General features: G+C 51.3%; 1 protein-coding gene across 1 annotated transcript in view; it reads left to right on the top strand.

Moving 5' to 3' along the window:
* Positions 1–16786, top strand: part of KIAA1755 (KIAA1755 ortholog) — a 39282-nt gene that overhangs the window by 7199 nt on the left and 15297 nt on the right. Inside the window, exons 2-6 of the mRNA XM_047746513.1 lie at positions 3795–3992; positions 8185–9529; positions 10110–10298; positions 13871–13994; positions 16012–16105. Coding sequence (XP_047602469.1) covers positions 3795–3992; positions 8185–9529; positions 10110–10298; positions 13871–13994; positions 16012–16105 — 1950 coding nt within the window. The remainder of the gene's footprint in view (positions 1–3794; positions 3993–8184; positions 9530–10109; positions 10299–13870; positions 13995–16011; positions 16106–16786) is intronic.

Here is a 16786-nt window from a genome sequence, read left to right as displayed (position 1 = left end):
AGCTTGCTTTGAAAGAACGGAAGAGAAACTCGATGAGCCTTCAGGAAGTGACCAGATGTCCTAGAACCTAATTTAGAAAATGTATTTGTTCTTATTGCTTCCTTTTTCTTTAAAAAAAAATAGTTTATTTTTATAGAACTAGAACAGTGAAAATGAAATATATTTTATATAATAAGTGTGTATTTATTATATAGTTAAATATTACATTATTTATGGTAATATATACTAATGTAAGGTCTACCCTCTGGCTATAATAATAAATATATATGATAGATATAAATATATTTATATGAATAAAATAATACAAAACCACCCAATGCATCAACAGTTTATTTTTGAAGTTCCATTCCATTTATGCCAGCTGATGCCAGTTTTCCCCATAAAGCAATAACATAGTGAGAACTAAAGTAATGGCCACAAGCATATAGCAGTGATGGGTCTTGCTGAATGAGCACCTACTAAGAGCTAGTCCTGTGCAGAGACCCTCCATGTCTCATGTCATTCGGTCTTGCTCAACCATTTAAGGCACATACAATTATGAGCCCCAGCTTTCCCTAGTAAGGAAACTGAGGCAGACAGAGCTAAGCTAAGCAACTTGCCAAGTCACCTAAGCAGAAAGTGGCAAGAGCAGGATTTGAACTGGGGCAGTCTGGCCGCCTTCTCCTAACCCGTCTGGAGGCATAAAGTCTCTGTTTGAAAATACAATTATGTAAGTATTTTTGGTGAGTGACTTGGGGTGGGGGGGGAAGCGGTCAGCGCTAATAGTACAAATGGTACTTGGATATGCTAAAATTCATGAAGACGTGAGTGAATGATTAAATTTCCAAAACCAAAATGAAACAAACCTAGCCCAGCTCAATGTGCACACAAGGAAAGGCCCAGAGAGGGAAGGCGCCTGCTCGAGGTGGCACAGTGGCGTGGAATTTGGGAAAGCGAGTGCCCTAGGAGAGGCTGGGTGGAGCGGGGAGGGCATGGGGCAAGGGAGGAGTGCTGGCTTCTTAGTGTGTCCACATGTTCACAGATGTCAGCTGGGGTCCTCTAACTCAGGGTCCCCGTTCCCATTGCTGTCCTCAGGATTGCATGGGTGAGGGGTAACTCTAGGGGTTTGGCCTTGCTTTGGAGGGGAAGAGCATTAGAAGAAGTGGTCAAGCCAGATGAAGCTTTTCCTGTTCTGCCAACTTGAAGACGCCCCTCCCCCCACCCCGACCTTGCCTGGCACCTCAATGGGAAAATAGCCCTTCTGGCCATGTTCACTTTTGATGTCAAGAACCTGTGATAGGTCACCCCCACTGCATTGATGCTGTGTCAGTGGCAAGACCCTCCTTCCTTCAGAATGGGGGCTGTAGACATATATTCATTCCTCCCACAAATAGTGATGGAGACCCTACCCTGTGCTCAGTGCTGTGTGGGTGCGAGGGCAGAGTGGCGACCCTGACATTGGCCCAATGACCATGGGCTAGCGGCCCCTGTGTTATAGCCTCCTGGCCCTGGCCTCTTGCTGGAATGGAGAAGTGCCATATTCCTCCTCCTCCAATCCTGGATTTTATTTCCCTGTCTGAAGGGACCTCATTTGTAAAAATGATTTTTCTGCCCCAAATAAACTGTCTTTATGCTGGATTCTAGTTTATTCTCATCTTGCTTTACATGTCTCAGTGACAGATGGCACCGGAGCTTGTGAGCAGTCCGGGCCAACCAGAATGGCTTCCATCAGGCATTTTAAGAGTTGAAAATCATAACCCATGGGTTCTATTACTATACTGGACTGGAAACCTCTGGTCTTATCCAAATGGTTTTACAGATGGAAAAACCTGTGGTTCAGAGAGGGACATTTTGTTTGTCCTTCCACGGCATTTACTGAGTACCTATTTTTACCCAGGCCCTGTGCCAGGAATGGGAGACCCTTGGAAGAGGAGTCATCAATGCCCCCCTCACTGTGACAGTTTCAGGCATTATTAAAACAAATGGTCCCAGACTTTGTAGCTTAAAGCAACGTACAGTTCTATAGATCCTATAGATCGGAAGTCCAACATGGGTCTCACTGGGCTCAAATCAAGGTGTTGGCAGGCTGCACTCTTTTCAGGAGACTCTAGAGGAGAACCTGCTTGCCTTTTCCAGCAGCTAGGAGCAGCCCGTGTTCCTGGGCTCTTCCTCCATTTTCACAGTTAGCAACATGGCGTCTCTCAGATCCTTCTTCCCATGTCACATTTCTCCCCAACTTTCACTTCTTCTGCACCCTCTTGCCCTTTGGAGACCCCATGGGATTGCATGGGACCCACTTGCTAATCCAGGATATATTCTCCCTATCTTAAGAGGGCTGATTTGTCATCCTTATTCCATCTTTGCCTTATGGGGAAACAGACTGACAGGTAATGGAGCTTAGGACACAGGCATCTTTGGGGCCACTATTCTGTTTACCAGCTCCGTCCTCAGGGAGCCCAGAGTCTTGGAGGGAGATGGCAATCAGCATGGGAACTGCTATGATAGGGGTGCCACAGAAGCCCAGGAAAGGGGATGCCTGCCCCAGGGGGTGTGGGGGAGGGAAGTCTGGGGGAATCCCATGGGAGAGATGAGGGGTGACCTGACTCTTGAGGAATGGGAAGGACTCAGCCAGGTGAAGGGGAATGGAAGTGGAAGGCATGCCAGGAGGAAGGGACAGCGCATGCAGAGGCTTGGAGATAAGCAAGGGAATGCACGCACTGCTGTGGCTGAAGCACAAGAGAGACAGACGGGCTGTGGGGCGAGGCCAACGCCAAGATCACAGGGAACCTGAATGCCTGGAGGCTAATGCTTTCCTGAAGGCAGTGCGGACACTTCCAAGGTCAGGTTCATGTTTGGAAAGACCACTGCGGGTTCCTGGTCCAGAATGGCTGGAAGTTAGGCAGTCTAAAGGTTGGATGGCAATGAGGAAGGGATTCCGTGGAAGAGACAGAGGCCTGGGTCAGGACAGGGATGGGGGAGCAGAGCCGAGTTGGTGGGTGGGCTGCTGGAGGTGAGAAGAGCCTGAGGGTTGTGTGTGAACGGAGGAGGCAAGAGGAAGGGCAGGAGGATGGGCAGATTTCTGGCCTGGGAGTCTGACTGGACTGTGGGGCCATCACAGACATAGGGACATAGGGGAAGGGTGGGTTTAGGGACGTACTGAGTTGGGTTTGACGCATTGATGATCTGTGCCTGGTGGACACCTAGGGGAAGCACCCAGAAGGCAGCTCATCATGTGAGTCTGAATCTGTGAGCTCATGTGTCAATTATATTAATTTGTATCAATCAGGTACTACTGTGTAACAAACCACCCCAAAACTTGGTGTTGAAAAAAAACCCCAGCAATTACTTATTGTTCATGCACCTGCGTTTTGATGCACCTGCATGTTGCCTGCAGGTTGGTCTTCACTGATGGCTCAGCTTCAACCTGCAGGTGTGCAGGTCTGCCAGATGGTGGGATTGGAGGTTGCTGACCTCCCTGTTCCCTCTGGCCCTGACCTAGAATGCCCCCCACCATTCCTCCCCTCCACCTTGGGCCTATGGATGGCACTGAGCAAAGACCGCAGGAGGGGAGGGAATGAGGATGTCTTGAGGAAGAGTATTCTAGACAGAGGGAGCTGCCAGTGCAAAGGTCCTGAGGAACAGGAAAGAAGGCCAATATAGCTGGAGGGGATGAATGAAGGGTAAGGGTAGCAGAGGAGGTCAGCAAGTTGGCTGCAGCCTTAGTCATATGGAGCCTGGAGGGTCATGGGAAGTGGCCACTACCCTAATTATTACTGCTATGATCGCTTTTCATATTCTCCTCCTATCCCCCACAGGACCCCCCATCTCTGGACACAGCCATCCAGCATGCCCTGGCAGGCCTCTATCCCCCTTTTGAGGCCACGGCACCCACCATCCTGGGGCAGGTGTTCCGTCTGCTGGATTCTGACTTCCAAGGGGATGGGCTGAGCTTCCTTCTGGATTTCCTTATTCCTGCCAAGCGCCTGTGTGAGCAAGTACGAGAAGCAGCCTGTGTAAGTTTGGGAGGGAGGGTGGGGCCGGGGGACAAACTCTCCCAGAACCAGAGGGCTGGAGGTGAGCAGGGAAGGAAGCGGGCTGGTGTGTGTCTTGTCTCAGAGCAAGAATTGAAGATGTGGGATGGTTCTCCAGGTACCACTGCTTGCCCAAAGGGAGATGTCTCCACCCTCCCCCTGGCTCCCCCCAGTGGAGCAGGAAGCTCGCTTGGCTCTTTGCTCTCTGATTATCTAGGAGTCAATCACATTTATCCTTTCACTAGCGGGGAGTAAATCCTGGAAGAAAGGTGGGATGACCCTTGGGAGCCTGCCCTGAGGCTGGCATTGTGGGTATCACCAAGCTGCCTTGGCTGAAGTGGGTCAGTTTCAGTGGAAATAGCAGAGAATGTTCCAGGTATTTCCTGGAGCCCTTGAGGCCTCAGGACTCACTTTTGTCCCAGGAGACCTCTTTGAACCCAGATCTCAGGGAGGCCTCTCTAAAGCAAAGTGGAAAGAAAAGTGTTTTAGGTAGGTCTCCTTGGCTGCAAATGATAGATCTTTACTCAAGGTGATCTGGCCTCAGCCCCGAGTTGATACACCAATCAAATCCCTTTCTGTCTCGTGTCTCTGCTTCTCCTTTTTGCCAACATCAATCTTTTTTTTTTTTTTAAGATTTTATTTATTTATTTGTCAGAGAGAGAGAGAGGGAGCGAGCACAGGCAGACAGAGTGGCAGGCAGAGGCAGAGGGAGAAGCAGGCTCCCCACAGAACAAGGAGCCCGATGTGGGACTCGATCCCAGGACACTGGGATCATGACCTGAGCCGAAGGCAGCGGCCCAACCAACTGAGCCACCCAGGCGTCTCTGCCAACATCAATCTTACAGGCTAGATGTCCCCCCAAGACTGGGATCAACTCCCGTCCTGGAAAGGAGAAACTCTTGGAGAGGAAAAAGAACTCTTCCCCCTCAACTGCAGATAGAAAAGATGCCAGAAAAGATCCTGATTGGCCAGGCTTGGATTGGATGTCCATCTGTGGACCAGTTGCTGCAGCCAGAGAAATGGGATAGCGGGGTTGGCCAGGCTTGCATCATACGCCTACGCCTCTGGTCAGAGGTGGTGACTGTTTTAAGGGTGGGGACAGACCTTTGGAGACCAAGCCCTCAGATGCCTGTCACAGGAACTTGTCTACACCCTTCACGGGGTTGCCAACTGTACCCCCGCTGTCCCAGCCTCAAGCATTGCTAAAAGGTTTGAAGCTCCCGCTGGCTCATGTGCCTCGGAGACCTAATGCACCAGGAGCAAAAAATAAGAGTGAGGACCGTGCGCATCATTTCAGGGGTAGCAAGAAATTGAATATGACAGCTAAAAGCTCAGGTTTGGGAGCCAGAACTAGAGATGGTTGGAACTGGAAGGAGACTACGATCCTTTGTTTCCCTTGTTTGGTGTGGCTTCTGGAAGGCAGAAACTGGCATACACAGTCATTGTTATTGCAGGAGAAGGAAGATTTTCACCAAGCACCTGCTGCCGGCTCCCATTTACCCACCCTGACACTATTTTGTGCATAACCTGCCCCTCCCAACTCCTTCCCCATGACAAGCTCTGTGACTCCCCGCTTCCCTTCTTCGGCTCTTAAATCTGTATTTGCATGGTTTCCTTCCCCATGTCTTCCAGGAACAAGGGTCACAATGCTTTAATTTCCCTATTTTTTAAAAAGATTTTGTTTATTTATTTGACAGACAGAGATCACAAGTAGGCAGAGAGGCAGGCAGAGGAGGGGGGGGAAGCAGGCTCCCTGCTGAGCAGAGAGTCCGGTGCGGGGCTTGATCCCAGGACCCTGGGATCATGACCTGAGCAAAGGCAGAGGCTTAACCCACTGAGGCACCCCAATTTCCCTATTTTTAATCATAGGAGATTTTAATTATAATTATAGGGGAATTCATGTCACCTCCGAGCCTGGGGTGGGATTAATATTCTGGCGGCAAGAGTCAGGTGCCCCAAGTTCAAAGCCAGGTTCCAACACTGCAGAGCTGGGCGATCACCCTCTGAGCTTCCTTCATGGGAAAGCAGGAATGTGGATAAGACGGTACCCACGTCCCAGAGAGGACACACACAGCCTGGCACAGAGCCTGGTATGCAGTAGGTGCTCAGTAGCCATTGGCTATTACTTTCCCACTTTTATCTTTCTCCCCTGAAAATAGGAATGTGCCAGCCCCAAAGTTGGCCTTGATAAAGGCCAGCACCCGGCAGCGGCCAGCACCCTCAGATGAAGTCCAGTGGGGAGCAGGAACAGACACAGATGCCTCCAAATGTGAAAGCCGAGGCACGAGTCCTGTTTATGCTGCTCTCAGCTGTGCGGCCACGAGCTAGTTCTTTCACCCCCTTGAGCCTCAGTTGTCCTCATCTGTAAAGTGGGGATAAAGGTACCTAAACTCCCTGCCCCACCGAGTGACTGTGAGGTTCAAATACATTGATCATAACCGTCGTCTCGGTGGTGCGTTGCTGTTTGCACAATACTGCTGGGCAGTTCGGCCTCGTTCAATGGGAGGGCGAGGGAAAGCAGGTTGTAAACAGCAGAACACTCAGTGAAAGTAGCGGAGGAACTCGCGGACTGGAGGGGTTTGTGGATAGGAAGGTTCCCTGCGGCAGCCAAATCTACAGCGTCCCTGACGGGGACTGGTTTACCCACTCAGGGTACAAGGGCAGTCAGTCCTTGCCCCGATTAATCAACCTGGGAAGCACCTGCTTCATTAAGGGGAACCTCAGGGTCATTCTCTGGAGCTCCTCCACATACACATCCAAATTATAGAAGATTATCTAGGTTTTACTCAAGCCACGGGGCTCTTTTCCAAAAGCCAGGTAGAGAGAGAGAGAGAAAGAGAGAGATACCTGCCAGTCCCGTGGCGGGTGGGGGTGATGCTTCTGTTGTTGCCACATTGTGTCGCTGTGGGAGTGGGTCCTGCGCAGCCCAGTGGAGGGGTTCCGTCAAGAGAGATCAGGTCTGGGGTGCCTGGGTGGCTCAGTGGGTTAAGCCTCTGCTTTTGGTTCAGGTCATAATCTCAGGGTCCTGGGATTGAGCCCCACATTAGGCTTTCCGCTCAGCGGGGAGCCTGCTTCCCTCTCTCTGCCTGCCTCTCTGCCTACTTGTGATCTCTCTCTCTCTCTCTCTCTGTCAAGTAAATAAATAAAAAATCTTCAAGAGAGGTCAGGTCCAACCGGCTCCGGGATGCCCTGCTGTGTCCCACCTATACGGAGAATTGCTGGTGCCTCCTGTTTAAAAAAAAAAAAAAAAAAAAAAAAAATTAAGTTTTTCCTCACCTGCCATGTCATTACTCAGTGAAGAAAAATAAATAATTAAATCATAAACCAATAAATAATAAACACTCAAGTCCAGAATAGTGGAATGATTTTGTTTGTTTGCTTGTTTGTTTGTTTCAAGATCATCCAACGAGGCAGTGGTGGGGTCGTGTTTCCTGGCTTTTCACCCAGGATTGTTTCGACTTCACTCTGTAATCTCTCTGTCTTAAAAATTAGAGAATGGCGTAAATGCCGTAACTGACTCATTTTCTAATGGAAAATCCCCACAATTTTTCAAAGGGCAAATGTCAAAGGGAGAGGAAATTAACATTTATTGAACGCCCACTTAGTGTACGCCAGGCGTCGTGCTGTGGGGGGTTTTATTTTCACGTATATAAGATCTCACTTAATCCTCAGACCAACCCAGTCGTATGATACATATGGTCATTCCTGTTTGCAGATAGGAAAATCGAGGCTTGAAACGGTTATGTAATCTGCACAAGTTAGCGATTCACACCTTGGAACCCGTGTCTCTCTGGCTCTCGAATGAAGGGCTCAGACTTGATTTGGATTGAGAGAAGTCTGGGGTAGATGTGGAGAAGGGACCGTGACCCAAGCAAAACGATCCTCATGGGAAAGGCACCTGTAAAGTAGCACCTGTCACTCAGAGCTTTTCTCTCTTGGGCCAGAAGGCTAGCTAGCATTTTTAAGGTCAGGGTCAGGACTAGGGTGGGGCAGGAGAGGCATTTGCTCTAGGGATTGTGTGACTTGCGAGACTCTGAGATGGGGCCCTAAGAGTTATGTTGTGGGCACCTCCCTTGCCTTCCTGCTCCCATCCCCGACCTGCCCCAGATTCCGTCAGCCCCATGGGCAGGTCCTTCCGGGGTAGGATTCTCTGACATCACCCTTCTGTCCGCAGGCCCCGTACTCGCATTGCCTCTTCCTGCATGAGGGCTGGCCTCTGTGCCTGGGGGGTGAGGTCGTGGTACACCTGGCCCCCCTCAACCCTCTCTTGCTACGCCAAGGGGACTTCTACCTCCAAGTCGAGCCCCAGGAGGAACAGTCCGTCTGCATCATGATCAAATGCCTCTCCTTGGACCTCCGCACGGTGGACACAAAGCCTGTTCCCGTGTCGTCCTACCCTATACTTTTCACCCAGACGGGGCTGGAGGCCATCAACAGTGACTTTGAGGGAAGCCCCCTTCACAACTGCCTGGTTGCTTCAGAAGATGGAATTGTCTCTGTGCCCTGGACCAAGATAACCAGCCCAGAGTTTGTGGATGACAGATCCCAAGCAGTGAATGTCCTTTCCCTGGCCTGGGGGTCCCTTCAGTTAGAGGCCCTCGATTTGAGCTGCCCTCCGGAGCTGCCCCAGCCCAAGTCCCCAGGCTCCCAGGAGCTGCATGCCCAGAGCTTGGTCAAGGGCAAGGGTAGGACTTATGGAAACAAGTACCCAGGACTCATCAAAGTGGAGCCAGCCAGGCCTGGGGAGGTGGCCTTCAGGATGGACCATGTGGCCAGCCAGGACTTGGAGGGAGACTATGTGGTCCTTCTGGAGAGCAGAGGAGGGTCTCCTAGTAGGGAAGTGGAGACATCCCATGGGTGTCCTTTGGGGGCATTGGAGGAATTATCCAGAACTAAAGAAATCCCTTTCTCTCAAAGAACACCACCTCTCTCAGGCACCAGTGGGGGACCGTCCTTGAAAAAATGGGCTTGTGAGAAGGCAGCAAGCTCAGAAGAGGAGCCCTGCATTTTCGACTTGAGGAGAAAGGTCAACCATAAGGTTGACTCACACACCCACGACTCAGAACAGCAACCCCGGGAGCCCTGCCTCAACGTCCTTGAGAAGCCATTTCCCTGTGCCTCTGGCCTCGAGGCAGGTGGTTCAGAAGACCCGGCTTCCTCCAAGGTGCAGAGACATCTGGGAAATCCAGAAAACATGGTCCAGCCCAGGCCTGACCCAAAACAAGGGTCCTCCCTGCACCTGTGCCCAGCTTCCCCTCCTGCTACTCCAGTCCCTGAAACCAAGATGGAAGAGAGGGCCAAACTGAGCCATGGGAGACTTTCCAAACCTGGGCCTGGCCCCAGTCAGAACACCTCCTCCTCCAGGTCCCCCACTCCTGGGCTCAGATTCTCCTTCTTGAAAGGGCAAAGGCAAGCCCCGGGGCCCCCAGAGAAAGCCTCACTCCAGCACGACGGGCCCTGGAAAGTTTTGTGTTCGCTCTACTCTCCCAAACCCAACCGGGCCAAGGGCTTGGGGAAAGGTAAGGTGCCCACTCGCTCGGCTGGACAGGGGACTATTCTCTGGACGTGACAGGTGACGAGGAGGCTCAGGATGCCAGGGACAGAGACCCCCCCCCCTCCCTGAACTGGTTCAGCCTCAAGGTTTTAGTGCACCAGGAGCATGTCAAGAGGCTTGAAGTCTCAGGAATCTGGAATGGCTATTCTGAGCCATCCTGAGTCCACAGTCAGCTCGGCCCCGCAGCGGATGGCTGACCTTGGTCAAGGACTCCCTCTTGGTGCAGTGTGGGTGTCCTCTGCCTCACACAGTTGTTCTGAGGTTCAAAGACACACTAAAAGTAAGCAGCTTAGGGACACCTGGCTGGCTCAATTGGAAGAGCGCGTGACTCTTGATCTCAGGGTTGTGAGTTTGAGCCCCACGTTGGGTGTGTAGATTACCAAATAAATAAACTTAAAAAAAAAAAAAAGGACCTAGCATAACACCTGCCACGTGGTAGGAGACCAGTAGCCATAAGCTGTTATTATCAGTCAGAAGATGTCAGAGAAGAATCTGGGGAAACCCAGATTCTCCTTAATACTGTTTTCTTTGTTGCTCTTCCCCAGCTGGGACAACTAAGACCAAAGCATCTGGCCCAGCGGCTGACTCAGGCCCACTGACCAGGGAAAAGGCTGGCTTTCCAGAAGGCCCTCCTGGAAGAGTCCCCGCTGTGGATGAGGAGACCCCAGGGCCTGAGCCCAGGATGGGGGCTCTGAGTGTGGAGATGTTCCAGTCAAGAATAGCATGTCTGCCAGGTCCTCGGGGATCATAGGGCAGCAGGAGGTGGAGAGGAGGGTGGTGGGGTGGGGTGAGGGTGTGTTGGGGTGGGGAGTGTCCAAGCATCCTGGTGTTGGTGGGTGTGGAGGAGACAAGGAAGGTCCTGGAGACTTGTGTTCTGGACCAAGTACCCCTGGGACTCAGGCTCTTCATATTTCCAGTGAAGGAACTGGATTATATGAAAGCAATTTCTAGATATCCATCCATCCATCCATCCATCCATCCATCCATCCATCCATCTATCCATCCATCCATCCATTCATCCATCCATTAAACCATCCATCCATCCATCCATCCATCCATCCATCCATCCATCCATCCTACTTTTCAGTGAAGCAGCCAGAATGGGTGTCTTAGGTCTGTTCCCTAGAAACAGGGCCTAAGACAGGGATTCTTGGAGAAGTGATTTGTTGAAGGTGGTTATCAGGAGAAGGGGAGTGAGGAGAGCAGGACATGGCAGGGGAGGAGCTGAGTGACAATGGGCCTGACCCCGTGAAGATCTGGGACATGAATTACACCACAGAGCTGGTTCCATTTTAAGGTGTAGGGGGCTGGTCTTTTGTGTGCTTGGGTCTGTTGGTCATCAACCCAGGCAGGGCCTGGGATGCAGGGTGAACCTGTGACCCAGTTCAGTTGAGGGCAATTCTCTAGAGAACGGGACATCTATGAGCCAATACAGCCAGCAGTCAACAGCTGCTGGGGGATGGGTATCAAGCCTGACAAAGGGATCCGAGTGGGGTTTTACCAGCATCCAGTAGAGAGGATATTATCCCTTCTGTTGAATATTTATTCATCTTTGCAACAAACATTTCTTTAATACCTGCTGTGTACAGCCAGGCCCTGGGCTTAGCACTGAGGATTCAGCAGGGAACAACAAAAAGTCTATATTCTCAGGGTAGAGAAAATTCAACAGGTTATTACAATCCAGTGTAAACAAATTGCACTGTGGAGGAGTACAGGGTGCTGTGGGAGGACCGATGAGTGCCCTGGCCCAGGCTTGGGCACGAGGAGAGGTCAGGGAGGAAGGAGGAAGCAACAGAAAGCTCAATCTAGAGCATGACTAGGTTTTATCCAGGTGAAGGGGTGGGAACAGTGTTCCGGACAGAGGGAACAGAATGTGCAAATGTCCAGAAGCAAGAAAGACCTCAGGGCTTTTTGTGACCTACTGTCTTGAAAATCTACTTTACTTCATAGACCTGTACCATTTTGTGCTGAGTGCTGGGATACAATGAGTGGAGCCCTCAGTTTTGCAGGATTGAATAAAGGCCTACATTTGCTGTAGGAGGCTGCAGTAGGAAAAGGGCTTCTACAGAGGGCAGAGAGGAGGTCTTCCTGGAGGCGGTGGCATCTGAACTGGGCTTGGAAAGATAAGGAAGGTTTCACCAGACAGAAATAGGAGGGGAGAGAATCCCTGGCAGAAGAAACAGCATGAACAGAGGTGAGAGGTGAGAAAGGATCCGCCTAGGTTAGGCAATGACAGATGACCCTTTCTGGCTGGGCCATAGGTGGCAAGGGGTGACACAGTCTGTTAGTTGTAGATGATGATCTGATCTTCACGTGGTCTTCTCTCTGTGTGTCTGTGTCCACATTTCCTCTTTTCATAAGGACACTAGTCATATTGGATTAGGGCCCACCCCAATGACCTCATGTTAACTGAATCATGTCTTTAAAGACCCTGTCTCTAAATACAGTTACATTCTGAGTTCCCGGGGATTAGGACTTCAACATATGGAAGTGGGGGGCTGTAGGAAGAACACAATATAGCTGATAACACAAAATGAATGAAATGAGCCTGGAAGAGTGTGCAGCCTCTGGGGAGACTTAAGGGGCAAGTGGAGAAACTTGCACTTTTTCCTAGAGGCCATGGGGAGCCACGAACTGTTTAGAGTAGGGGAGCAGCACCCCACAGAGCCTCTACTGAGCTCCAGTCATGGATCTACAGGAGAGCTCATCTCTCCTGGTGGTCAAGGGCAGGATCAAGCATGACTCAAACAGGTGAGGGACCTGGCTCTGTGCGAGCCTGGGAAGCCACTTCCCCTCGCTGGGCTCCAGTTTCCTTATCAAGAAAATGGGCCTGGGGACGATGATGCAGCATTGCCTGACCTGACGGCCCCAGTGGCTGCGAGAGGATTTCAGAAGAACATGGACAGATATCTCTGACTTTGTAGGTTATATCATTTTCTCATGTTTGATAATTTCACATTTTTTACTTTCTCTTATAAAAAATACTAACATACCGGAAAAAAAAAAAAAAAGCAAAGACTGTAGTGTAATGAACACCCACTTACCCATTATTCAGATTTAATAAGTCTTAACATTTTGGCGTAAGTGAAAGATCTTCATATCTTGTCCCTGAATACTTCAGCATGCCTCTCTCAGCTCTGAAGACATTTTCCCTAAGAACTGCAATACCATTAGCCCATCTAACAAAATTAAATATAATTTCTAATACTACTCAACACCCAGTTCATATTCAAATTTCCCATATTGTCCCCAGTGAAATGCTTTTCCTTTTGAAATTTATAAATGAGTATCACGGGGAAAAGAAAAATCAAACCCATGATCTCAAGAGGATCTAAAATTAGACACACACGGTCAGACATCTTTTTCAATTATGTCAAATTTGCAAATGTGCATGAAGGAAAGACTGTTCTAGAAAGTCTGCACCCCTGTGTGAGACAGCACTTATGAAGGCTGTTAAGCTTGTCTCTAAGACTTCCTGAGCCATAAAGGGTCTTACACACTTACACACTGTAGAAGGTCGTGCCCACGTGGAGTGGACGGTGGCTGTTGCAAGATGGTTCTGCGTGAGGTGACTCTGGAGGGCAGGGCTCTGAGCCCAGGGTGTGAGGCAGGCCCAGTTTCCAGAGGCCTGAGCCTCTTTCCTTCCTCTGTGCTCTCCCCTCACCACCATGCAGCTGGGCTGTGCTGACTCCCTGGGCCTCGGACTCTCAGCCCCTGTGGGGACAGTGAGCCATGCAGCTCTGATTCCTGGAATGGGAAACAGTCTACGGAACCCCTGGGTAAAAGTCTGCAAGAATGAAACGTGAGCTGGCAGCCCTAGGCTGGGGGCAGAGATGAGGACAGAGGCGATGTTCCATGTAACGATGGTTGTCACTGAGCCCATGGCTCCGTGTGTTTCTCAGGACCATCTCATTTAGCCCTCGAAATGACCTAGTAAGCTCCACATTTTATTCTCCCCACTTAACAGATGAGGAAACAGGCTCAGAGGCACAGCGACTAGCCCAAGGACACACAGTGAGTCAGTGCCAGGCTGACACTTGAACCCATCCACATGCCTCCAAAGTCTAGTCCCTGAGCTGTGCGTCCCAGAGTGCCCTGTGCAGAAGGGAGTCCAGAATGAGGGAGTCCAGAACGAGGGAGTCCAGAATGGAGGGGGGAGTCAAAGACAGCTTTCTGAGCAAGTGGCTATTGAGCTGGGTCTTGAAGGCTGACTCAGAGTTCAGAGTTGCCGAGGGAGGAGAGAAAGGACATCCGAGGTGGAGAGACTTTGGGTTCTCACTGCTCACCTGTGTCCTCCCTTCTCCAGGTGGTCGGGACAGGGCAGGGAGGCCCCTGCTTCTGGTGTCAACCACTGAGGGGGCCTGGGAGGCACCGTGGTGCACAACCTCAGAAGTCACCAAGCTGCTTTCCTACCTGTGCACTGTCCCCAGGTAAGGGGCTGGGCCAGCTGGCCACTCTGTCCCCTTTTGACTTCTTGGCCCAGAGTCCCGGGCTGGGCACTGAATGGACAGACACTGTGCCCTTCCACCCAGTCGTCTGTTCCCAGAGCCAGTCCCAAGCCAGATGCTGGGGGGAGAGGGGAGCAGGACAGACTTAGTCCCTGCCATCAGGTGGTTCCCAGATTGCGGGAGATGGATGGCGTGTGAGGAGCAGAGCATGGACGAGCAACTCTTAGGAGCATCAGTGTGGTGAAGAGAACGGGGGTGATGTAGATCGGTGATGATTAGTGGGTGATCCTGGCTGATTTCTAAGACCTCCACTCCCCCACCTGTGTGACTTCAGGTTGGGCTGGCTGGGGAAAGCCACCATCCTTTCCTCAGCGTTCCAGCCCCCAGCCAGGAGGGTCTCAGAGGTGGTGTTTGTTCAGGACTGTGCTAGAGACCCCAACCCAACCTAGAGGCTGTGTGGCTAGGGGTAGGGGATGGAGGGACTGGTGGAACCCTTTGGAACCTTCACACGCTCTACCCCATGGGAACTATTATGGCCACTTGCTGGCCATTAAGATTTTTCTTCCTCTTCTTCAAGGTGGTGTGACTGTTCTGGCCTGAGGGGCAGATGGGACCCACATTTTTTGTGCTGAGAAGTGGTCAGTGTGTTAGAGTCCTGGAATCCCACCAATTTGCTATGTGACCTTGGGGCAGTAACCTCCCCCTCTCTGAGTGTCACTTGAAAAAAAAGGACGACCAAGTGGACTCTGGGGACCAATGTAAACTGTGGAGTCCTGGCCTCAGCTTCACACTAGGCCACGCTAGAGACTCAGATGCTCCTCACATCGGGGCCTGCCCCCCAGGTTGGTGGCCAGGCCTGTGTGGAAACAAACGGCTCTCCCAGCATGAACAGTGGGAGGCAGGCGAGGTGCGGGACCTATTCTCACTGTCTGCCATGTCGCCACTCTGTGCCTCAGTTTCCCCTTCTAGGGTCATGACAAAAGCAGGCATTTATGTTCCTCTTACCCTGCACATTCACTGAGTGCCTCACTCCAATGAATTCATCAGTCCTCACCACAGCCGGTCCCACGGGGTCAGCACTATGATCCCCATTACAGATGGGAAAATGGACTCTCAGCAAGATGGAACAACTTGTCCAGGTTCCAGACACTGTACCACAAGTCCACCACCACACTGGCCGCCTCCATTTTTTCTGTGAACTGGCTGGACTTCAGGCTTGGAGGTCCCCGGGGCGGGGGTTATTTTCCCAACCTGCCTGATCATGAGGACGGCCAAGGGCACTTGGAACCGCACAGCCTCCCTGCCCCACCCTGGATCTGCTGGGGGTATGGGGCAGGGGCGGGGGTGACGAACCGATTATTTTAACAAGTCCTGACAATTGGGCCAGTTTGGGAAATCCTAAGGTCATCACCGAAAAGTACACCGGGAACCACTGAGGGCGTTCGGGCTGCAAGCAACAAATTCCAGTTCAAAATGTCTTAACTGATAAGGAAATTTAACTTTCTTGGTCTCCGTTTTCTAGCTCTTAGGAGGAAACTGGTAAAGGAGAGCCTGTCTTTCCCAGAAGTGCCCCCACGGTTGCTGGCCTCAACCAATCAGAAACCAGCCCCTGGGGGACCTGTTATACGGAGGGCATGGGATTCCTGAGCAAAACGTGGGATTCCTGAAGAAAACGAGAGCTCTGCCCACAGGGAAAGGATGGGTTCAATGCTGGATGACTCGTCCACTGCAGTGGGGACAGTGGCTTATAGGGTGTGAGAGAGGGCTGTGTGAGGTACTGTGGGAACACCGAAGAGGAAGCAATGGACTCCACCTGGAGAGAGATCATGGAGGGCTTCCTGGAGTGGGGTGGGCATTGGCAGTTAGTTGGTCTTGTAGGAGGAAGAGTTCACCAATAAATCAAGGCTCCTGGCAGCCAGTCCCCCCACCCCCATAGTTCCTTCCCCCTAGAAAGCCTGGTCCATCCAGCAAGATTGCCAACTCTGTTTACCACCCACAGGCCTGAAGATAAAACCAAGGGGCTGGCTGTTGTGATTGATGCCAGGAAACAGCCCCCGTATCCTGGTCTGGTCAGTGCCCTGCAGGCCACCCAGGTGAGCGGGCGGTGGACAACCTCAGCCTAGCAAGTGTTGGGAGCTCCAGGGGACTTGTGGTGCTCATGGAGCCCAGGGGGCTGAGAGCTGGAACCAGGAACGCCAGGCAGACACTCTTAATTACAGTATAGAAATCCCAGCCCAAAGAGGCCTGAAGAGAGAGGGAGTTCATTGGTTCATTTGACTTGACAATCCGGAAATTAGATCCAGCTTCCAAGTATGGCTTGATTCAGGGGCTCAAATCTTGTCTCCAAGACCTGGTTCCTGTCTCTGCATTTCTGGCCAGTTTCTCCTGGGAGGGCGCTCTTCTCAGCCAGGCTCCCTGCCTTGGTAGCTATGTGGTTCCCAACAGCTTTCACTTCCCATGGTCTTTCATTTAAGTCCAGTAGGACAGAGTGAGAGATTCTCTTCCCAGGGGTCCCAGCAAGTTTCCTTCTGTCTCCTTAGCTCAGGTGGTCATCCCCCAACCAATCTTCATGGCCAGGGGAATGCGGCACACTGATCGGCTTAGACTTGGGTCCTCTGAACCTCATGAGCGCAGAAGGCCGGAAGAAGAGGTTCCTAAGTCAATGGGTTAGGCAACAGAGGAAGTGGAAGGTTGGCGTATGCTTACCTTATGGTCTGATCTCCTCTTCTTCCTTCTCCTCGCTTTATAATGGGGAAACTGAGGCCCAGTGGGGA

This window comes from Lutra lutra, chromosome 9, assembly GCF_902655055.1.
Source record: "Lutra lutra chromosome 9, mLutLut1.2, whole genome shotgun sequence".
NCBI classification, from domain to species: Eukaryota; Metazoa; Chordata; class Mammalia; order Carnivora; family Mustelidae; genus Lutra; species Lutra lutra.
The sequence above is the reverse complement of the archived record's forward strand: the minus strand, read 5'-3'. Positions and strand labels throughout refer to the sequence as shown.